Source organism: Poecilia reticulata, chromosome 11 (assembly GCF_904066995.2).
Source record: "Poecilia reticulata chromosome 11, P_reticulata-male-v2, whole genome shotgun sequence".
NCBI lineage: Eukaryota > Metazoa > Chordata > Actinopteri > Cyprinodontiformes > Poeciliidae > Poecilia > Poecilia reticulata.
Genome location: NC_088840.1, coordinates 30,052,768 through 30,076,362, shown reverse-complemented (window position 1 = coordinate 30,076,362; position 23,595 = coordinate 30,052,768). Strand labels below are relative to the sequence as shown.

The window sequence follows — 23,595 nt, the reverse complement described above, 5'->3', positions numbered from 1 at the left end:
AGAACCGCTTTACTGGTTCTGATAGAAATCATTTTATTGTTTGACAACATTTCCCTGTGAAATAATCAGTTCATTATTATCAACGGTTCCTGCAAAGTTCTGCTGTGGGCTGAGCAGAACCGGTACCGGTCCCTCCGGCGTTCTGTCACCGTCCATCAGAGAAAGTTTTCACAGTCCACACGGACTCCTCTATCCGTCCAAAACCGCCAGGACCGGTCCGGTCCGTGTGGATGACCTGTGCTCATCAGGTCGGTCCGGTCCGGCGACTACGCCCGCTCCAGGTCCTTGTACTTCTTCCGGAGGACGGACACCTGGTCCTTGAAGAGGACGGGGTCCAGGCGGAGCTGGGAGTGGACCAGCGGCATGTAGCCGAACCAGCTGGCGAACGTGTTGACGCACTCCTGCCTCTGGGTGAAGTGCTCCGGGTTGGTCCAGGGGGCGCTCTTCGTGCCCTGGGGGGACGGGACGCATCAGAGACATTCAGACAACCTATCCACCATAGACATAATATAAGAGTAGACCCCGCATTGGCTGCTCCTGAGCAGGAAATACGGCGGCCATCTTGGAGAGGTCGTCCCTCCTACTTTGTTCAATCAAAACAGCAGAAGATGCCTCAGCACTGAGGGATATTGTTGTTCTGATCGATGGACTATTGATGTGAGGCTCCACAGACAACATTTCACAAGTAAGATGGACATATTATTGTGTATATATTGTGATTAGAATATTACTTTACTGTATTTATGTCCACCGGTGAGATACCAGCTAATATTAGCTACAGTGTTTGGTGTAATACGGTTTCAGCCGCTATGAAGGATAACTGAGATTCTGTAAATCTAAAAAAATTTATTATTCTCTAACTTTGACTTAGATTATCTGACACAAGAGCCTATATTAGAAATGAAACAATGTAACATATTATAAAACTTATATTATGTGTTATAACATTCACCAGCAAAGTTTACACAGGTGGTAAAGACTATTATTTATATGTAATTCTTTCACTAGTAAGATACATCCCAAATCTTCCGTTTTTATTTTGAAGGTTTCCTAAAGACACGATGTGAGGAAGAAGAGGGAGAATCTATAAAGAGAGACGGATTCACTGCAGGATGAATCACATCGGAGTTTAGACTCAATCTCAGCTGCTGAATCTCTGAATCGCTGCTGGAAAACATATATGTATATATATAAACATGTATCCAATTTATATTATTCAGTATTAATCATTTTTTATTTGCATTTGTATAGTTATATAAATATGTATTGATATTACTAAATAATTTATTAAATTATGAACGGCTGTATACTTAATCTGCTCATCATTCATCAATATCAGAATATTCCATTCCTATTCTATTGTTATAGCCACTAAGCATATTTAAATATGCTGAACTATGTATTAAAAACATACTTAAATAATACAATTGTTTATAAATGTAGCTTTGATAGATGATTGAATATGGTTTCCAGTAACAAAAAAGCGTGTTATGATCGATTAAATGCGCTGATACGTCATTGTGCTGCTAAACACATAACGCTGAGTGGAGCGGTGGACCGCTCCAAGATGGCCGCCCGCTCCAAGATGGCCGCCCTAAATCTCATCAGCAACAATAGGCGAGAGCGGCCATGAGGGTCTATCCTTATGTTATGTCTATGCTGTCCACGATCAGGAGGACGTACCTGAGGAGGCGGGACTTCCTTGTACTGCTTCCTCTGAGCCACTTTAACAGGCGGCAGGTGAGTTGCCGCCGACACCAGGAAGTTCATGAGGATGTCCTCGCAGTTGGACGTCCGGTCCACCAGCGTCCGCAGGGACTGGGGCAGGTAGTGGGAGAACAGGAAGTTGTAGTACCTGCAGGGACACGCCCACAGGAAGTCAGAGCGTAAATAAAAACTGGAGGCGGGATTAAAATGTTTCATGGAGCTAACAACAGAGTCTGGAATTAATATTTTAATCATCAAAATAAGCAACATTTCAATTCAAACAACATTTTTGCAACCAAATAATCGAATAAATAGACACATCAGATAAAAAATGAAAGTATTTATAATGTTTTCCCGGTTCAACCCTCAGATTGGAGAAAATTTAAAGAGCTATTCATGGATCTTCTCCAGAAATGTGGACGCTAGCTTAGCTGCTACATGTTTAGCATTGAGATGCTATGCTAGGCTACCATTGCTTCACTGATAAGCTAACTCCTTTTAGCTTACTTGAACCCAACAACAGCCTTTTCCAGCATCCAATCAGATAATTTAGAACCAGAAATTAACCAGAGACGCTGCTGTTAGCAGGTCAATAAAGAATATTTAACTGGAACCAGAAACGCACCATCGGTACCATCAGCACCATCGGTACCATCAGCACCATCGGTACCATCAGCACCATCGGTACCATCGGTATAAAGGGTCCAGAGAGAAATTTTGCATGGGAAAAAAAGTGATGAATTGCATTAAAATTGTAATTAGTAAATAAAAATTAACACAGTGAAGTCCCAGCATTAAATAAAACACGATGTGTTGAATATTTATATAATCAGACTTAAATCTTTTGAAATAATTCTGATGTTCATGTCCATCAGAAATAGAGATTTTAAGGGTCAAGACTTGAATCAGAAATTACTTTAAAGCCAGAAAAAAGAGGAAAAGATTAAGCAAATCAAACATTTATCTAAAACTATTCCACAGGTTCACTGTGTTTATATTTAGCCAAAACTAGATTCATCCATAAAGTTCTGCGTTCCGTACATACTGTGTTCAGTATTAGCTTAGCTTAGCTTAGCTTAGCTTAGCAGCAAAATGCAAAGCAAAGACCAACAACTTGAATCGATTCAGGACGAGAAATCGATTTATTTCTGTCCCTGAGATCGGATCCAGACTGGTTCCGGTTCCAATCGGACGCAGACCGACTGATGAAGTGGACCTGTGGTAGAAGGCGGCGCCGGTCAGGACGATGGAGTACTCGTTGGTCCATTTGGACGTGTAGCCCCAGGCGTGTTTCAGCGGGTCCCAGAAGTGGCTCCGGGGCGGATAGCCGACGATCCGGTCCGGGAAGCTGCGCCACACCAGGAAGGCGAAGTTCACCTGCAGAGAGGAGGCCGTCAGGATGGGAGCGTGTGTGTGTGTGTGTGTGTGTGTGTGTGTGTGTGTGTGTCCAGCTCCTCACACCTCGCTGGTCAGCAGCACTGTGTCCTCGTCCAGGCTCAGCACCGCCTCCGTTTCTATGGCGACGTGAGGCAGGAAGCGGCTGGTGGTCTGACAGGAGAAGAGCTGGTGAGACGCGGCTGTGGAACAAACAGGAAGTGACATCACGGCTCTCACCTTCCTCCTGCTGTCCGTGACGACGAGGGGGACGGGCATGGGCGGCCATTTGCTGCGGCTGGGCGGCGGCTTCTCGCTGTTCCACAGGATGATGATCTGGAAGCAGAGACCGGGTCAGCACCAGAACCTCTAGAACCCGGCTGGTTCAGGATTCACTCTGCAGGAGGAACCAGTTCCAGAACCGATTCTGACCAACTGGATCCGATCATCAGAGGATGAACGGAGGTCTTCTCAGGGCGACCCACAGGGGGCGCCGTCCGAAACGTTACACAGTGAAAAACTGACAGCCGTCGTTCGGTTATTATTATATTTATATTATATTATTATATTTATCCTGAGGCTCATTCTGCAGTTATTTTCACCACATTAATTCATGAGCCAAACATTTGGAGTATAAACGAAACATTTAGTTTGAAATTGGGAGAAAACTTTGAAAAATTAAACTCCCATTTTTTATCTCATGCTAAAATGTCTCGTTTCATTTTGATTGCTACAAACGACGGCCCACGGTGCCCGGCGTCTGGGTTCTTTAGCCGGGTCCGTTTCCTTACCTGTGAGCAGTACTTGGACCTGGACACCACCTGGAGCAGCTTCATGATTGGCTGAGACTGGGAGACGAGCGGCGACACGGCGTGGATGACGGCGGTGAACTCGTGGCCAGGACTGACCCCTGGTGCGGTCCGGAACAGAGAGGACAGATCAGAGGGTCCGAACCAATCAGAACCAACTAATGAGCCAACAACGGGCTGGGTCTGGGTCAGAACCACAGCTAAAAGCGCCTCAAAAGTCTTTTATTCACTTATCTACAATTAAGGCCTTAAAATGTCTTAAATCTATTTTAAAAAATAAGTTGGTTTTAAATGGAGCTGGATCAAATTTATAGAATACTTAATGATATTTAATCATATTTAATGATATTTAACTATTTAATAATATTTAATGATATTTAACAATATTTAATAATATTTAATGATATTTAACAATATTAATGATATTTAATAACATTTAACAATATTTAATATTTAATATTATTTAACGATATTTAACAATATTTAATTATATTTAATGATATTTAACGATATTTAATAATATTTAATAATATTTAACGATATTTAATAGTATTTAACGATATTTAATGATATTTAATAATATTTAATGATATTTAATTATATTTAATGATATTATATTTAACGATATTTAATCTCAGACAGTTATGTATTTTTTTTCTCATTGGATTTTTCTGTCAGGTAAAAGTTTGAGTCATGCAGAAATCTTCATTTCATTCTGTGACTCACTGCTAATACCCATGCTAGCTAGCTAGTTAGCTTGTTTACGTCTATCTTGGGTAAATGTAATTTTATGGGTTGGATGAACTTTGCACATTTCTTCAGTCTTAAATTCCTTTCATAAAAGTCTTAAGTTTGAGTTGCTGAAACCTGCAGACGCGGCAAACCAAACCGTTCGGGTTCTCCTCCCAAAAGCAGAACCAACATTCACCTTCAATCCAAAAATAACTTGGTTTTAGCAAGTGAAACTGAAAGATGGCCGTGGGTTGAGGAGGATCCAGGCCCGGTTTTAAAGGTCCCGGGTCCCGGTTCCCGGGTTCTGGTTCCCAGGTCCCGGTTCCCAGGTCCCAGGTCCCGGTTCCCAGGTCCCAGTCTCCAGGTCCCGGGTCCCAGTTTCCAGGTCCCAGTTTCCAGGTCCCGGGTCCCAGGTCCCGGTTCCCAGGTCCCGGTCCGGTTCCCAGGTCCCGGTTCCCAGGTCCCAGCCCGGTTTCCAGGTCACGGTTCCCAGGTCCCGGTTCCCAGGTACCGGTTTCCAGTTCTCGGTTCCCAGGTCCCGGTTCCCAGGTTCCAGTTCCCAGGTCCCGGGTCCTGGTTCCCGGGTCCCAGTTCCCGGGTCACAGGTCCCAGTTTCCTGGTCTCGGTTCCCAGGTCCCGGTTCCCAGGTACCGGTTTCCAGTTCTCGGTTCCCAGGTCCCGGTTCCCAGGTTCCAGTTCCCAGGTCCCGGGTCCTGGTTCCCGGGTCCCAGTTCCCGGGTCACAGGTCCCAGTTTCCTGGTCTCGGTTCCCAGGTCCCAGTTCCCAGGTCCCGTCCCGGTTCCCAGGTCCCGGTTCCCAGGTCCCGGTTCCCAGGTCCCGGTTCCCAAGTCCTGGTTACCGGTTCCCAGGTCCCGGTTCCCACGTTCCCGGTTCCCAGGTCCCGGGTCACAGGTCCCAGTTTCCAGGTCCCGGTTCCCAGTTCCCGGGTCCCAGGTGTGTGCGTACCCAGTCCCAGGTAGTAGAAGGGGAAGTGGGCCAGGTGAGTGGAGAACTCCGGCAGAACCAGCAGGCCGCCCGGCAGGGAGTTCCACATGTATCGGTTCCTGGAGACGTGGGAGAAGACCCGGTCCTTGATGATCTGAGCAGAAACAGGAAGTAGTTTTATCCCAGCAGGAAGCCCTACATCACACCCAGCAGAACCGGCCCGGATGACTCTGGACTCACCTCCAGGGTGGTCAGGACGATCTTGTCCACAGAGGAAAAGTAGGCGTCCCACAACATCTGGGTCCGCTGGCGCAGCTGCAGGACTCGCTGGTTCGGTACGGCGCGCACGGTGGACGGCACCTGCAGGAGGAAGAGGAAGAGGAAGAGGAAGAGGAAGACTCTCTGTTTCAGACATGTTCAGGGTGGACAGGAGCTCCGACACCAGAACCAGAACCTGGAGGCTAATTTAGATGGATTCTGCCTTCAGGAAGATAATTAGTTCTCTGTCCGGTGAAACCTCGGACTCGGCGCCGGTTCTGTTTGGATAATTGAGCTTCATTAGAGGAACACATTGATTTCCTGTCCGCTCCGAGGCTCACAGGGACTTTAACTCAGGACTAAACTCTGGTTCTGGTTCTGAAGAAAACGTTTCGACTCTTTTGTGACTTAGAAAAAGAGACTTTTAAAGCCATTTTTTAATATTTTTATATTTTGACTAAACGAGCGTAAAAATTAGCCTGAAGATGCTAACAGACTGTTGTCTTTACCTGAATGATCAGCGTTTATTCACTGAAGGCCTCGTTAAAACCGCCCGGTCAGCACATTCTGCTGAACCACCAACCGTCCCAGAAATTATTGCGACTAATGATGACGTCATTTTCAGACCATTTTTACCAAATCATCTCAAAGATCAATAAAACTTTAGTTTCTAAAGAATATTTAACTCTGGAGCCAGAAAACTTTTTAAATAAAACAAAACAACAGTAATTAAAATGGATTATGACGTATGTAACCAAAAATGTATTTAAAATAATAATCAGCTTAGACAGGGAAAACAGGCTAAAGGGGCAGGTAGCGCTAACGTGCTACTTCGTAGCAGGTGACAAAGGTTTGCACTGCGTTTCAAAATGGCGGCTTTTCAACGATATTACAGGAGACTTGATGCTTGCTGATATTTCTGATGGGAAACAAACCGGCTGTGATGCTTTTCACCATAAAACTGCACAAATCGGAATTACAGAAATAAATGTGCTTAATGTCAACAAGCCAAATTTGATTACAGATAAATAAATAAATAAATAAATAAATAAATAAATAAATAAATAAATAAACGTACATTTTTACGCTGGTTTTGTCGGCTGTTTTGAAATTGGTTTATTTTGTAAAACTGCATGGAAACTTAACGAGTCACATGATGAACAACAGGATGTTACTACTGGCAGAAAAGAAGAAGACAGGAAGTGGTAGGAGGCTGATGGCGCGGCGTGATTTTTAGTGATCAGTTATTGATTTAGTCCCAGAAACAGGTCAGGTCTGTTCCAGTGGACGTTTAATCTGAGTCAACTGGGATTGAACCAGCAACCCTCGGCTCCCACCCTGCGGACGCGTGTGTGTAGGTGTGTGTAGGTGTGTGTGTTACCTGCAGCAGCAGCCGCTCGTCTCCCTCGATGACGGCCTGGTTCCACTGGATGACGTCAGAGAAGGGAAGCTCCCAGCCGTTACTGAGCAGGACAGGGATGCAGGCCGCCTGGACACACACACAGGCACACACACACACACACACACACACGCACACAGACACACAGACACAGGCACAGACACAGACACACACACACACACACACACACACACACACACACACACGCACACAGACACACACACAGGCACACACACACACACACACACACAGACACACACACAGGCACACACACAGGCACACACACAGACACACACACAGGCACACACACACACAAACACAACACACACACACAGACACACACACACACACACAGGCACACACACACACAGGCACACACACACACACACACAGACACACACACACACAGGCACACACAGACACACACACACACACACACACACGCACACACACACACAGGCACACACACAGGCACACACACACACACAGACACACACACACACACACACACACACACACACACACAGACACACACACACACACAGACACACACACACACAGGCACACACAGACACACGCACACACACACACACACGCACACACACACACACACACACACACACACACACGCACACACACAGACACACACACACACACACACAGAGTTAGGGTGGGGTCAGGTCTGAACGAGGCCAGCGTTCCTCTGCAGTGACTCAGTGGGAGCTCAGACCGGCTCTGAGGCTAAAGCAGAACAGAACCGGTCCGGTTCTGGACTTCCCGTCCTCTGGGTTCTGCGGACCGGACCTTGCTGTTCCCCATGAGCCCAGCAGGGGGCAGCGACTGGAAGGGAAAACCTGCTGCTGGAGGGAATTAGGATGCAGCTGGGATGAACCGGGTTCTGTGGTTCTGGACCGGTTTCAGCGAGGCTCTGTGAGGGGAGATCCAAACACCCTGGAGCTGGGGGGAAGTTTCCAACCACAGCTCCTCTCTGGGTCCGACTGGCACCGAACCCAACACGCCAGGCTGGACCCTGAAAGGGGGACAGGAAGTAGAAACAGGCTTCCTGCTGCTCATTGGTCGGTTCCCTGGAATTGGGCCCGGTGTTTCCAGAACCGTCTGGGTCCATGTTGCAGGGCAGAACTCTGTGCCTCAGACCATGACGGACGTCTCAGGGGCTGAAAGCGGGCCGGGCCGAGCCAGAACCGGAGCACTCAGCAGGAAACACTCAGACGGATCAATACGCTAACTGGCTGCTTCCTGTCGGCCCGGTCCGATAAACCCAGAGACAACCCAGTAGAATCTCCGCACACAAGAACCCGACCTGGCACCGACTTAAAAATAAAACAAAATAAGAAAAAACGTCTCTAAAATTCAACCTGGTCATCTGGGAAAATTAATTTCTGCACATCGTTTATCTTTTGGTGTCGAACCAAACATAACAGGATATTTAGTCTGATTATTCAAGATGGCCGCCTGAACATTCATTTTTTAGCTAAAATAGCTCATTAAAAAATGTGTTTGGTATCAAATTATAAGCTACACATTTGAAACCAAATTTATTTTCTTGATCTTCTTTTCCTGATGGACATTTTTCAAAATGGCTGCCATTGTTGTAATGGAGAATAAATGTGAAATCATCCGGAGTCACAGATAAATGAGCATCTTAGCTCTGCTTGTGCTAAAACACTAAACACGTTAAAAACTAGCCGACGCTAATGCTAATGCTAACCTGTCTCTCATGTCCGTCCTGTTGACGTTTGGTTTGAGACTCACTATTAAAGTTGTGTGAAACATGAAGTGACTTAAAGATCATCTGGCAACATTTTATGGCAACAATTGGCTAAAAGGGTCAAAAACGGCGGCCATCTTGAAAATGGACTCCACAAATCTGATCTTTATGAAGAAGAAACGTTTCCTATAAACCATGTGAGGACAGTAAACATGTGGAGGAGGAGACCAGGACGGAAACACAGTGGTGGCAGCATCATGCTGTGGGATCATGGATCCATGTTGGGAGCAGCTGATCTGTTACCTGCAGAGACTCCAGGAAGCGGAACGAGCCGAGGCGGCGACCGCGAGGAACCAGGCAGAAGGTGGAGTTATGGAGCAACTCCTGGTAGTCGAACCTGCAACACAGGAGCAACACGGAGGAGCTCAGCAACACGGAGGAGCAACATGGAGGAGCAACACGGAGGAGCAACATGGAGGAGCAACATGGAGGAGCTCAGCAACATGGAGGAGCAACACGGAGGAGCTCAGCAAAACGGAGGAGCAACATGGAGGAGCAACACGGAGGAGCAACATGGAGGAGAACATGGAGGAGCAACATGGAGGAGCAACACGGAGGAGCAACATGGAGGAGCAACACGGAGGAGCTCAGCAAAACGGAGGAGCAACATGGAGGAGCAACACGGAGGAGCAACATGGAGGAGAACATGGAGGAGCAACATGGAGGAGCAACACGGAGGAACAACATGGAGGAACAACATGGAGGAGTTCAGCAACACGGAGGAACAACATGGAGGAACAACATGGAGGAGTTCAGCAACACGGAGGAGCAACATGGAGGAGCAACATGGAGGAGCAACATGGAGGAGCAACATGGAGGAGCAACACGGAGGAGCAACATGGAGGAGCAACACGGAGGAGCAACATGGAGGAGCAACATGGAGGAGAACATGGAGGAGCAACATGGAGGAGCAACATGGAGGAGCAACATGGAGGAGCAACATGGAGGAGCTCAGCAACATGGAGGAACAACATGGAGGAGCTCAGCAACATGGAGGAGAACATGGAGGAGCAACATGGAGGAGCAACATGGAGGAACAACATGGAGGAACAACATGGAGGAGCAACATGGAGGAACAACATGGAGGAGCAACATGGAGGAACAACATGGAGGAGCAACATGGAGGAGCTCAGCAACATGGAGGAGAACATGGAGGAGCAACATGGAGGAGCAACATGGAGGAACAACATGGAGGAACAACATGGAGGAACAACATGGAGGAGCTCAGCAACATGGAGGAGAACATGGAGGAGCAACATGGAGGAGCAACATGGAGGAACAACATGGAGGAGCAACATGGAGGAACAACATGGAGGAGCAACATGGAGGAACAACATGGAGGAACAACATGGAGGAACAACGTGGAGGAACAACATGGAGGAACAACATGGAGGAGCAACATGGAGGAACAACATGGAGGAACAACATGGAGGAACAACATGGAGGAGCAACATGGAGGAGCAACATGGAGGAGCAACATGGAGGAGCAACATGGAGGAACAACATGGAGGAACAACATGGAGGAGCAACATGGAGGAACAACATGGAGGAACAACATGGAGGAGCAACATGGAGGAACAACATGGAGGAACAACATGGAGGAACAACATGGAGGAACAACATGGAGGAGCTCAGCAACATGGAGGAGAACATGGAGGAGCAACATGGAGGAGCAACATGGAGGAACAACATGGAGGAACAACATGGAGGAACAACATGGAGGAGCAACATGGAGGAACAACATGGAGGAACAACATGGAGGAAAAACATGGAGGAGAACATGGAGGAACAACATGGAGGAACAACATGGAGGAGCAACATGGAGGAACAACATGGAGGAACAACATGGAGGAGCAACATGGAGGAACAACATGGAGGAACAACATGGAGGAGCAACATGGAGGAACAACATGGAGGAACAACATGGAGGAACAACATGGAGGAGCAACATGGAGGAGCAACATGGAGGAGCAACATGGAGGAACAACATGGAGGAACAACATGGAGGAGCAACATGGAGGAACAACATGGAGGAGCAACATGGAGGAGCAACATGGAGGAACAACATGGAGGAACAACATGGAGGAACAACATGGAGGAGCAACATGGAGGAACAACATGGAGGAGCAACATGGAGGAACAACATGGAGGAACAACATGGAGGAACAACATGGAGGAACAACATGGAGGAGCTCAGCAACATGGAGGAGAACATGGAGGAGCAACATGGAGGAGCAACATGGAGGAACAACATGGAGGAACAACATGGAGGAGCTCAGCAACATGGAGGAGTTCAGCAACATGGAGGAGTTCAGCAACACGGAGGAGCAACACGGAGGAGCAACATGGAGGAGCAACATGGAGGAACAACATGGAGGAGCTCAGCAACATGGAGGAGTTCAGCAACATGGAGGAGCAACATGGAGGAGCAACATGGAGGAACAACATGGAGGAACAACATGGAGGAGCTCAGCAACATGGAGGAGTTCAGCAACACGGAGGAGCAACACGGAGGAGCAACATGGAGGAGCAACATGGAGGAGCAACATGGAGGAACAACATGGAGGAACAACATGGAGGAGCTCAGCAACATGGAGGAGTTCAGCAACACGGAGGAGCAACATGGAGGAGCAACATGGAGGAGCAACATGGAGGAGCTCAGCAACACGGAGGAGCAACATGGAGGAGCAACATGGAGGAGCAACATGGAGGAGCAACATGGAGGAACAACATGGAGGAGCTCAGCAACATGGAGGAGAACATGGAGGAACAACATGGAGGAGCTCAGCAACACGGAGGAGCAACATGGAGGAGCAACATGGAGGAGCAACATGGAGGAACAACATGGAGGAACAACATGGAGGAGCTCAGCAACATGGAGGAGCAACATGGAGGAGCAACATGGAGGAACAACATGGAGGAACAACATGGAGGAACAACATGGAGGAGCAACACGGAGGAGCAACATGGAGGAACAACATGGAGGAACAACATGGAGGAGCTCAGCAACATGGAGGAGTTCAGCAACACGGAGGAGCAACATGGAGGAGCAACATGGAGGAGCAACATGGAGGAACAACATGGAGGAACAACATGGAGGAGCTCAGCAACATGGAGGAGCAACATGGAGGAGCAACATGGAGGAACAACATGGAGGAACAACATGGAGGAGCAACATGGAGGAACAACATGGAGGAACAACATGGAGGAGCAACATGGAGGAGCAACATGGAGGAGCAACACGGAGGAGCAACATGGAGGAACAACATGGAGGAGCAACATGGAGGAGTTCAGCAACATGGAGGAGCAACACGGAGGAGCAACATGGAGGAGCAACATGGAGGAACAACATGGAGGAGCTCAGCAACATGGAGGAGAACATGGAGGAACAACATGGAGGAACAACATGGAGGAACAACATGGAGGAGCAACATGGAGGAGCAACATGGAGGAGCAACACGGAGGAGCAACATGGAGGAACAACATGGAGGAGCAACATGGAGGAGCAACATGGAGGAACAACATGGAGGAGCAACATGGAGGAACAACATGGAGGAACAACATGGAGGAGCTCAGCAACATGGAGGAGTTCAGCAACATGGAGGAGTTCAGCAACACGGAGGAGCAACATGGAGGAGCAACATGGAGGAGCAACATGGAGGAACAACATGGAGGAACAACATGGAGGAGCTCAGCAACATGGAGGAGTTCAGCAACATGGAGGAGTTCAGCAACACGGAGGAGCAACACGGAGGAGCAACATGGAGGAGCAACATGGAGGAACAACATGGAGGAACAACATGGAGGAGCTCAGCAACATGGAGGAGTTCAGCAACACGGAGGAGCAACACGGAGGAGCAACATGGAGGAGCAACATGGAGGAGCAACATGGAGGAACAACATGGAGGAACAACATGGAGGAGCTCAGCAACATGGAGGAGTTCAGCAACACGGAGGAGCAACATGGAGGAGCAACATGGAGGAGCAACATGGAGGAACAACATGGAGGAACAACATGGAGGAGCTCAGCAACACGGAGGAGCAACATGGAGGAGCAACATGGAGGAACAACATGGAGGAACAACATGGAGGAGCTCAGCAACATGGAGGAGTTCAGCAACACGGAGGAGCAACATGGAGGAGCAACATGGAGGAGCAACATGGAGGAACAACATGGAGGAACAACATGGAGGAGCTCAGCAACATGGAGGAGCAACATGGAGGAGCAACATGGAGGAACAACATGGAGGAACAACATGGAGGAGCAACATGGAGGAACAACATGGAGGAACAACATGGAGGAGCAACATGGAGGAGCAACATGGAGGAGCAACACGGAGGAGCAACATGGAGGAACAACATGGAGGAGCAACATGGAGGAGCTCAGCAACATGGAGGAGCAACATGGAGGAGCAACATGGAGGAACAACATGGAGGAACAACATGGAGGAGTTCAGCAACATGGAGGAGCAACATGGAGGAACAACATGGAGGAACAACATGGAGGAGCTCAGCAACATGGAGGAGCAACATGGAGGAGCAACATGGAGGAACAACATGGAGGAACAACATGGAGGAACAACATGGAGGAGCAACATGGAGGAGCAACATGGAGGAGCAACATGGAGGAACAACATGGAGGAACAACATGGAGGAGCAACATGGAGGAGCAACATGGAGGAGCAACACGGAGGAGCAACATGGAGGAACAACATGGAGGAGCAACATGGAGGAGCAACATGGAGGAACAACATGGAGGAACAACATGGAGGAACAACATGGAAGAGTTCAGCAACATGGAGGAGAACATGGAGGAGCAACATGGAGGAGCAACATGGAGGAGCAACATGGAGGAGCAACATGGAGGAACAACATGGAGGAGCTCAGCAACATGGAGGAGTTCAGCAACATGGAGGAGTTCAGCAACACGGAGGAGCAACACGGAGGAGCAACACGGAGGAGCAACATGGAGGAGCAACATGGAGGAACAACATGGAGGAACAACATGGAGGAACAACATGGAGGAGCTCAGCAACATGGAGGAGTTCAGCAACACGGAGGAGCAACATGGAGGAGCAACATGGAGGAACAACATGGAGGAACAACATGGAGGAGCAACATGGAGGAGCAACATGGAGGAACAACATGGAGGAGCAACACGGAGGAGCAACATGGAGGAGCAACATGGAGGAGCAACACGGAGGAGCAACACGGAGGAGCAACATGGAGGAGCTCAGCAACGCAACAAAACATCTGAAAGTTGCGATCCGTCTTTCTAGCAGCTGCTGCTCTGACGCCATGTTGGGACGACTTCCTGGAGGCGGAGCTTCAGACAGAGCAGGAGCTTCTTAAAGAGACAGAGGCCCAATTTCAAGGCTTTAAATTAGGAAGTAAAATTTAAGTTATTTCTTAAATATGTAACATTTTTATAACTGAATGTCAGCCAACCGATCCGGACCAGAACCTCACAGAACCGGGCTGAGACGGTCAGACTGACGGATAATTCAGTTAAAGACAACAGAAATTCATCTGAGATCCAGAAATAAATATGTCCTCCTCCTCCTCCTCCTCCTCCTTCCTCCTCAGCGCCGCTCCGGCGTGCAGCTTGTTGTTTCTGGACGGCTGCATGGTGAACATAAATACCCGAACCGCAGCCCAGCCTGTGATTACAGGGCCACGGCCCGGCCCGGCCCGGTCAGCAGAACCCTCTCGGTTCTGCCTCGCCTTGAACACAGAGCGGTGTGATCTGAACGTGACCCCGCGGCAGCTGATCCGCCGCCACCGGCCGGTTCTCCTGCCTCCATCAGGTGAAGAGCCGCAGCGGATTTGTGTTTTTAATCAGGAGTTACATAAAATGTTTCCGCTTTAATTCGGATTAAAGCCATTAAATAAAACATCAGACCGGATTTAACTCATCCGCCATGAATCCATCCGACCTGCAGAACCACCGGGCTCATCTGGGCTCTGCGGGGGATTTTATACCGGCGGCCATTTGTAAAGTTAAGAGAAAAAATAGGAGTTCACTTTTCAAAATCGCATTTTCACCAGTTTGCAGCTCCAAACTAAATATTTAGATCAGAGCTAGCAAGGTTAGAAATTAAACGTTTAGCTTCAAGCAAAATATTTAGTTTGGAAGTTAGCTAGTTAGCTTCAAACTCAATATTTAGCCAGCTAACTAAATATGTTCTTTGTAAACTAAATAATTAACTAAAATTTAGCTTGGTAACTAAATATGTTGTTTCCACGCTCAGTCTTTGGTTTGATAGCCAGATACTTAGTTCTGAACTAGCTATATGTTTAGTTTTCAACCTAAACATTTAGCTTAACAAGTAGCTAACTAAATATTTAATTTGTTAATTCAATATTTGGCTTCAAACTAACTGTTGAGTCTGAAACAGGCGGAAGGTGAACTGCATCATTTCCTCTCAGGTTATTTCTGATGTTTTCTGGCCGCTTTGTTTGATGCTAAGTTTAGCAGCAGGAGCTCAGCTGGACATGCCGGGAATCCGTGTCCTGTTGTCCTGCAGCGACCCGGACCCGCTGACCGGTTCTGATTGGACACAATAATCAGATGTTACTGGAGGAATGGGCCGATCAGAACCAGAACCAGAGGTTTACTTTAGTAATAGGGTTAGGGTAAAAACAGAAACATCAGTTTTGGCATGCTGCATGTAGCCTGCAACATGTAGAATGTAGCATGTAGCCTGTAGTATGTAGCCTGCATCATGTAGCCTGTAGAATGTAGCATGTAGCCTGCAGCATGTAGCCTGCAGCATGTAGCCTGCAGCCTGTAGAATGTAGCCTGCAGCATGTAGCCTGCAGCCTGTAGAATGTAGCATGTAGCCTGCAGCATGTAGAATGTAGCATGTAGCCTGCATCATGTAGCCTGCAGCATGTAGCCTGCAGAATGTAGCATGTAGCCTGCAGCATGTAGCCTGCAGCATGTAGCCTGCAGCATGTAGCATGTAGCCTGCATCATGTAGCCTGCATCATGTAGCATGTAGCCTGCAGCATGTAGCCTGCAGCCTGTAGAATGTAGCCTGCAGCATGTAGCCTGCAGCCTGTAGAATGTAGCATGTAGCCTGCAGCATGTAGAATGTAGCATGTAGCCTGCATCATGTAGCCTGCAGCATGTAGCCTGCAGCATGTAGCCTGCATCATGTAGCCTGCAGCATGTAGCCTGCATCATGTAGCCTGCAGCATGTAGCCTGCAGCCTGTAGAATGTAGCCTGCGGCATGTAGCCTGCAGCCTGTAGAATGTAGCATGTAGCCTGCAGCATGTAGAATGTAGCATGTAGCCTGCATCATGTAGCCTGCAGCCTGTAGAATGTAGCATGTAGCCTGCAGCATGTAGCCTGCATCATGTAGCCTGCAGCCTGTAGAATGTAGCATGTAGCCTGCAGTATGTAGATTGTAGCATGTAGCCTGCAGCATGTAGCCTGCATCATGTAGCCTGCAGCCTGTAGAATGTAGCATGTAGCCTGCAGCATGTAGCCTGCAGCATGTAGCCTGCAGCCTGTAGAATGTAGTATGTAGCCTGCATCATGTAGCCTGCAGCCTGTAGAATGTAGCATGTAGCCTGCAGCATGTAGCCTGCAGCCTGTAGAATGTAGTATGTAGCCTGCAGCCTGTAGAATGTAGCATGTAGCATGTAGCCTGCAGCATGTAGCCTGCAGCCTGTAGAATGTAGCATGTAGCCTGCAGCCTGTAGAATGTAGCATGTAGAATGTAGCATGTAGCCTGCAGCATGTAGCCTGCAGCATGTAGTATGTAGCCTGCATCATGTAGCCTGCAGCCTGTAGAATGTAGCATGTAGCCTGCAGCATGTAGTGTAGCCTGCAGCCTGTAGAATGTAGCATGTAGCCTGCAGCATGTAGCCTGTAGAATGTAGTATGTAGCCTGTAGAATGTAGCATGTAGAATGTAGCATGTAGCCTGCAGCATGTAGCCTGCAGCATGTAGCCTGCAGCCTGTAGAATGTAGCATGTAGAATGTAGCATGTAGCCTGCAGCATGTAGCCTGCAGCCTGTAGAATGTAGCATGTAGCCTGCAGCATGTAGCCTGCAGCATGTAGCCTGCAGCCTGTAGAATGTAGCATGTAGCCTGCAGCATGTAGCCTGCAGCATGTAGCCTGCAGCCTGTAGAATGTAGCATGTAGCCTGCAGTATGTAGATTGTAGCATGTAGCCTGCAGCATGTAGCCTGCATCATGTAGCCTGCAGCCTGTAGAATGTAGCATGTAGCCTGCAGCCTGTAGAATGTAGTATGTAGCCTGCATCATGTAGCCTGCAGCCTGTAGAATGTAGCATGTAGCCTGCAGCATGTAGTATGTAGCCTGCATCATGTAGCCTGCAGCCTGTAGAATGTAGCATGTAGCCTGCAGCATGTAGCCTGCAGCCTGTAGAATGTAGTATGTAGCCTGCAGCCTGTAGAATGTAGCATGTAGAATGTAGCATGTAGCCTGCAGCATGTAGCCTGCAGCCTGTAGAATGTAGCATGTAGCCTGCAGCCTGTAGAATGTAGCATGTAGAATGTAGCATGTAGCCTGCAGCATGTAGCCTGCAGCATGTAGTATGTAGCCTGCATCATGTAGCCTGCAGCCTGTAGAATGTAGCATGTAGCCTGCAGCCTGTAGAATGTAGTATGTAGCCTGCAGCCTGTAGAATGTAGCATGTAGAATGTAGCATGTAGCCTGCAGCATGTAGCCTGCAGCCTGTAGAATGTAGCATGTAGCCTGCAGCCTGTAGAATGTAGCATGTAGAATGTAGCATGTAGCCTGCAGCATGTAGCCTGCAGCATGTAGTATGTAGCCTGCATCATGTAGCCTGCAGCCTGTAGAATGTAGCATGTAGAATGTAGCATGTAGCCTGCAGCATGTAGCCTGTAGAATGTAGTATGTAGCATGTAGAATGTAGCATGTAGAATGTAGTATGTAGCCTGCAGCCTGTAGAATGTAGCATGTAGAATGTAGCATGTAGCCTGCAGCATGTAGCCTGCAGCATGTAGCCTGCAGCCTGTAGAATGTAGCATGTAGAATGTAGCATGTAGCCTGCAGCATGTAGCCTGTAGAATGTAGTATGTAGCCTGCAGCCTGTAGAATGTAGCATGTAGCCTGCAGCATGTAGCCTGCAGCATGTAGCCTGCAGCCTGTAGAATGTAGTATGTAGCCTGCATCATGTAGCCTGCAGCCTGTAGAATGTAGCATGTAGCCTGCAGCATGTAGCCTGCAGCATGTAGCCTGCAGCCTGTAGAATGTAGCATGTAGCCTGCAGCATGTAGCCTGCAGCATGTAGCCTGCAGCCTGTAGAATGTAGTATGTAGCCTGCATCATGTAGCCTGCAGCCTGTTGAATGTAGCATGTAGCCTGCAGCATGTAGCCTGCAGCATGTAGCCTGCAGCCTGTAGAATGTAGCATGTAGCCTGCAGCCTGTAGAATGTAGCATGTAGAATGTAGCATGTAGCCTGCAGCATGTAGCCTGCAGCCTGTAGAATGTAGCATGTAGCCTGCAGCATGTAGCCTGGAGCATGTAGCCTGCAGCCTGTAGAATGTAGTATGTAGCCTGCAGCATGTAGCCTGGAGCATGTAGCCTGCAGCCTGTAGAATGTAGCATGTAGCCTGCAGCATGTAGCCTGGAGCATGTAGCCTGCAGCCTGTAGAATGTAGCATGTAGCCTGCAGCATGTAGCCTGCAGCATGTAGCCTGCAGCCTGTAGAATGTAGCATGTAGCCTGCATCATGTAGCCTGCAGCCTGTAGAATGTAGCATGTAGCCTGCAGCATGTAGCCTGCATCATGTAGCCTGCAGCCTGCAGAATGTAGCATGTAGCCTGCAGCATGTAGCCTACATCATGTAGCATGTAGCCTACATCATGTAGCATGTAGCCTACATCATGTAGCATGTAGCCTACATCATGTAGCCTGCAGCCTGTAGCATGTAGCATGTAGCCTGCGTGGTAAACTGATGCTGCAGCGCCACTTTCACACACAAATCGCAGCAGCAGCAGACATAACTTCTCTCTAAAGCTTTCAGAGCCGCAGCTGTGCCAACACAGGGCGACGCCCCCCAGGTGAGGCCGCCGCAGGTGCGCCGCCTCCTTTCAGCCTGAACAGCAGGGAGGTTGGCGCTGATCCGTTAGCGATGACCCACCTGCCGGGGCCCATTCAGGGCCCCAAAGGCGCCGACGCTAAACAACACGGCTTCATGGAGCAGCTTTACACACCCAGCATGACCCCGGGGGTTGGACCGCTGAGGCCGACCAGAACCAGAACCCAACTCGTATGGACCAAACCCGGCCGAGGTTCTGAATCTACAACACACCAAGACCCGGTCCGGTCAAAACCGGAACCTTCTGCTGCCATGGAGGAACGTTCCTGGGAGCGGACAGCGTGGGGGACAGTTTATGACGTTACACAGATTATCAGCAGTAATTTAGGTTATTTTGCCGCCATAAGAGGAAAATCAGAGTTTCATCTTTCATAATTTAACCTTTTAGTCTGGAGCATTTAGCACTAAGCTAAACAGTTAGCTAGCTAGATCTACATATAAAGCTAATTGTTAGCGTAGCTAATAAAATATTTAGCTTCAAGCTATTAATTTAGAAAATCCAGTTTATTGTCCACGCTGCGTATTAGCTAAATGTTGAGCTAGCTCAGAGGTAAAAGTCAATTCAATGCTAAACATTTAGCTCCAAACTAAACAAAGACTACATTTTTAGTTTGGAGCTAAACATTTAGTTCACCAGGTAAATTTTGCTAACTAAACATTTAGTTTTAAATTGTGACATTAATAAATTAATGAATAACTTGGCAGAGAAATTAATCAATTCACACCTTGAAAAATAAAATCTGTTTATCTTCATGTTCAGATTTTAGATTCCTGACAGTTTTTAATGTTTAGGACACTTTGTGACATCACCATGTGTGTGTGTGTGTGTGTGTGTGTGTGTGTGTGTGTGTTTCCCTCTGTGTGTGTGTGTGTGTTTCCCTCTGTGTGTGTGTGTGTGTTTCCCTCTGTGTGTGTGTGTGTGTGTGTGTTTCCCTCTGTGTGTGTGTGTTTCCCTCTGTGTGTGTGTGTGTGTTTCCCTCTGTGTGTGTGTGTGTGTGTGTGTGTTTCCCTCTGTGTGTGTGTTTGTGTTTCCCTCTGTGTGTGTGTGTGTGTTTCCCTCTGTGTGTGTGTGTGTGTTTCCCTCTGTGTGTGTGTGTGTGTTTCCCTCTGTGTTCATGTGTAACTATCCAACAGGGGACATGCGTGTCATTTTACACTGACCAACAGGGGACTCACCGTTGAAGAGGGGACATTTTGTAGGTCCCCTCTTGGAAATGACCCTGTTTTAGGGTCAGGGGTTGCAGTTAGGACTAAGGTGTGAATTGACTTTTGGTTAGGGTTAGGAAAAGGGTTAGGTATGTGATGGTTAGGGTTAGGAAAAGGGTTAGGGTTAGGCTGTAGAAATGAATGGAAGTCAATGGAATGTCCCCTGTTGGATAGTAGCGTACGACTGTGTGTGCGTGTGTGTGTTTCCCTCTGTGTGCGTGTGTGTGTTTCCCTCTGTGTGCGTGTGTGTGTTTCCCTCTTTGTGTGTGTGTGTGTTTCCCTCTGTGTGTGTGTGTGTGTTTCCCTCTGTGTGTGTGTGTTTCCCTCTGTGTGTGTGTGTGTGTTTCCCTCTGTGTGTGTGTGTGTGTGTTTCCCTCTGTGTGTGTGTGTGTGTTTCCCTCTGTGTGTGTGTGTGTGTTTCCCTCTGTGTGTGTGTGTTTCCCTCTGTGTGTGTGTGTGTGTGTTTCCCTCTGTGTGTGTGTGTGTGTGTGTGTGTGTTTCCCTCTGTGTGTGTGTGTGTGTTTCCCTCTGTGTGTGTGTGTGTGTGTTTCCCTCTGTGTGTGTGTGTGTGTTTCCCTCTGTGTGTGTGTGTGTTTCCCTCTGTGTGTGTGTGTTTCCCTCTGTGTGTGTGTGTGTTTCCCTCTGTGTGTGTGTGTGTGTGTGTGTGTTTCCCTCTGTGTGTGTGTGTGTGTTTCCCTCTGTGTGTGTGTGTGTGTTTCCCTCTGTGTGTGTGTGTGTGTGTGACATGGAGCAGCCTGACCACGTTTATCTGTGAGGCATTTCTGGAATGTTGGGAGTTTCTCATGAATTTCCGTCTCTCTGTGCAGCTGGAAAATTTGGGAAGGCGTTTGGGTCACCCCGGACATGACCTTTGACCCCGGGGTGTAAACTCCTGCTGGACCGCGGCCCGGCCCGGTGGAGCTCTGTCCCTCCGCTCTAAGCCCGGCTGAGCCTGCGGGCGGCAGAGCTTCATTCCCAGCTGGCTCCTCGGAATAGAAACGGCAGCGATGGAGTCCAGGGCGCCCCTCCCCCACCTGCTGCTGAGGACATGGACACAGGGGACACGTCCCCCTCCCATGGACTCGCCATCATCTTCATCAGTGTCAGACTGAATCGAAGGCTGGCGGTCCAGTTGACCCGGTTCTGCTGCGGTTCTTCCAGAGTCTGAAGGAACATTTTGGTCTCTGCTAAATCAACTCGGCTGTTTTTCTCTTATTATGCTTCCAAACTGCAAATAGTCCTAAAACGTGACCAGAGACATCAGAGTCGTAGGAAATAAAACTTATTTTTGATTCTTTAACTGGAAAACGTTTCATCCTGTGAAGTCAAACGGCTTCAACCTTCATCAGGATGAACAGAGAAAACCACAGCGATGAGCTGAGAGACAGGTTTTCCTGGGCCAGATGTTTTCCTGACGGGTCGCCGTCTAACCGGTACCGTTTGGCAACTGGGCCCGTCAGAACGTCTGCAGCTGGAAGACGCAGCAGAGATGTTTTATCCCGAGGAGGAACCACTCTGCAGTGAAACGTGACACCAGCCAGCCGTCCGCTGCACAGAGGCGCTGGTTGAGCTCCGGAACCGGGTCGGGCCGATCCACCCTGAGCGGCGCTGGGGAGCGGGACACAGAGCAGGCAGTGTGCTGGGCCTGGCCCGGGTCCAGAAACTCTCCAGAACATTCCTGAGAGAGACGGCCGCCTGGCAGCCGGAGGGTTCTGGTAAACAAGCTGAACAACAGCTGAGAGCAGGAGGAGGCCCGGTTCCGGAGCGGGACGACCCGATCCGGCATCTTACACAATAGTAACGCTCAGAGAACGGAACGATTAATCAGTTATTATGACGATTAATCAGTTATTATGACGATTAATCAGTTATTATGACGATTAATCAGTTATTATGACAATTAATCAGTTATTATGGCAATTAATCAATTATGACGATTAATCAGTTATTATGACGATTAATCAGTTATTATGACGATTAATCAGTTATTATGACGATTAATCAGTTATTATGACGATTAATCAGTTATTATGACAATTAATCAGTTATTATGGCAATTAATCAGTTATTATGACGATTAATCAGTTATTATGACGATTAATCAGTTATTATGACGATTAATCAGTTATTATGACGATTAATCAGTTATTATGGCAATTAATCAGTTATTATGACGATTAATCAGTTATTATGACGATTAATCAGTTATTATGACGATTAATCAGTTATTATGACAATTAATCAGTTATTATGACGATTAATCAGTTATTATGACGATTAATCAGTTATTATGACAATTAATCAGTTATTATGGCAATTAATCAGTTATTATGACGATTAATCAGTTATTATGACGATTAATCAGTTATTATGACGATTAATCAGTTATTATGACGATTAATCAGTTATTATGACAATTAATCAGTTATTATGGCAATTAATCAATTATGACGATTAATCAGTTATTATGACGATTAATCAGTTATTATGGCAATTAATCAGTTATTATGACGATTAATCAGTTATTATGACGATTAATCAGTTATTATGACGATTAATCAGTTATTATGACGATTAATCGGTTATTATGACGATTAATCAGTTATTATGACAATTAATCAGTTATTATGGCAATTAATCAATTATGACGATTAATCAGTTATTATGATGATTAATCAGTTATTATGACGATTAATCAGTTATTATGATGATTAATCAGTTATTATGACGATTAATCAGTTATTATGACGATTAATCAGTTATTATGATGATTAATCAGTTATTATGACGATTAATCAGTTATTATGATGATTAATCAGTTCTGATTAAAAAAAACTTCAGACTCTACATCAAAGCTTTTTTACACAATATTAGAAATACATTTAAAAAATGCAAGTAAACAAATTATTTCTGTTTTAAATCAGAAAATAAACATTTTATAACTTTAGTGAACCTTTGATCACCTGCATCAAAAAATGCGAACATCATCAACCTGTGAAAATGTCAGGCCTTCCTGCTGGACATCCACACAGATCTAATCTGGTGATTAATCTGGATTAGCAGATTAATAACTGGATATGAGGCAGTTTACAGGACAAGCTGGACCCGCCGGTACTGAGGTTCTGGACAGATTCATCGAAATGGTTTTTTTCACATCTTAAGTGCAAAATGTTTTTATTTTTCTTATTTTTCTGCTCTGACTTTGTAATTTTTTCAGCGAATGGCCTTTTTTTTAATTACAGATAATTGACAAATTGATTACTAAATTCATTGC

General features: G+C 47.2%; 1 protein-coding gene and 1 long non-coding RNA gene across 3 annotated transcripts in view; one reads left to right on the top strand and one right to left on the bottom strand.

Annotated features, from left to right (window-relative positions):
- Window positions 1-8: 8 nt before the first annotated feature.
- The window catches only part of ext1c (exostoses (multiple) 1c), a 41,466-nt gene continuing 17,879 nt past the window's right edge, over window positions 9-23,595 (bottom strand). Inside the window, exons 3-12 of one of the 2 annotated variants that reach the window (XM_008423042.3) lie at window positions 9,257-9,350; window positions 7,207-7,314; window positions 5,808-5,927; window positions 5,589-5,721; window positions 3,873-3,991; window positions 3,322-3,417; window positions 3,169-3,255; window positions 2,924-3,084; window positions 1,684-1,855; window positions 9-452 (exon numbers count right to left, since the gene is read on the bottom strand). In XM_008423042.3, the coding sequence (XP_008421264.1) occupies window positions 267-452; window positions 1,684-1,855; window positions 2,924-3,084; window positions 3,169-3,255; window positions 3,322-3,417; window positions 3,873-3,991; window positions 5,589-5,721; window positions 5,808-5,927; window positions 7,207-7,314; window positions 9,257-9,350 (1,276 nt within the window). In that variant the 3' untranslated portion in view covers window positions 9-266. Of the gene's footprint in view, window positions 453-1,683; window positions 1,856-2,923; window positions 3,085-3,168; window positions 3,418-3,872; window positions 3,992-5,588; window positions 5,722-5,807; window positions 5,928-7,206; window positions 7,315-9,256; window positions 9,351-23,595 lie in introns of both variants that reach the window. The other variant, XM_008423041.3, reaches the window with a different exon arrangement.
- On the top strand, window positions 14,423-21,621 carry LOC145553727 (uncharacterized). The gene is made up of 2 exons (XR_014089765.1): window positions 14,423-14,820; window positions 21,149-21,621. It is a non-coding gene; the product is annotated as an uncharacterized LOC145553727 (long non-coding RNA).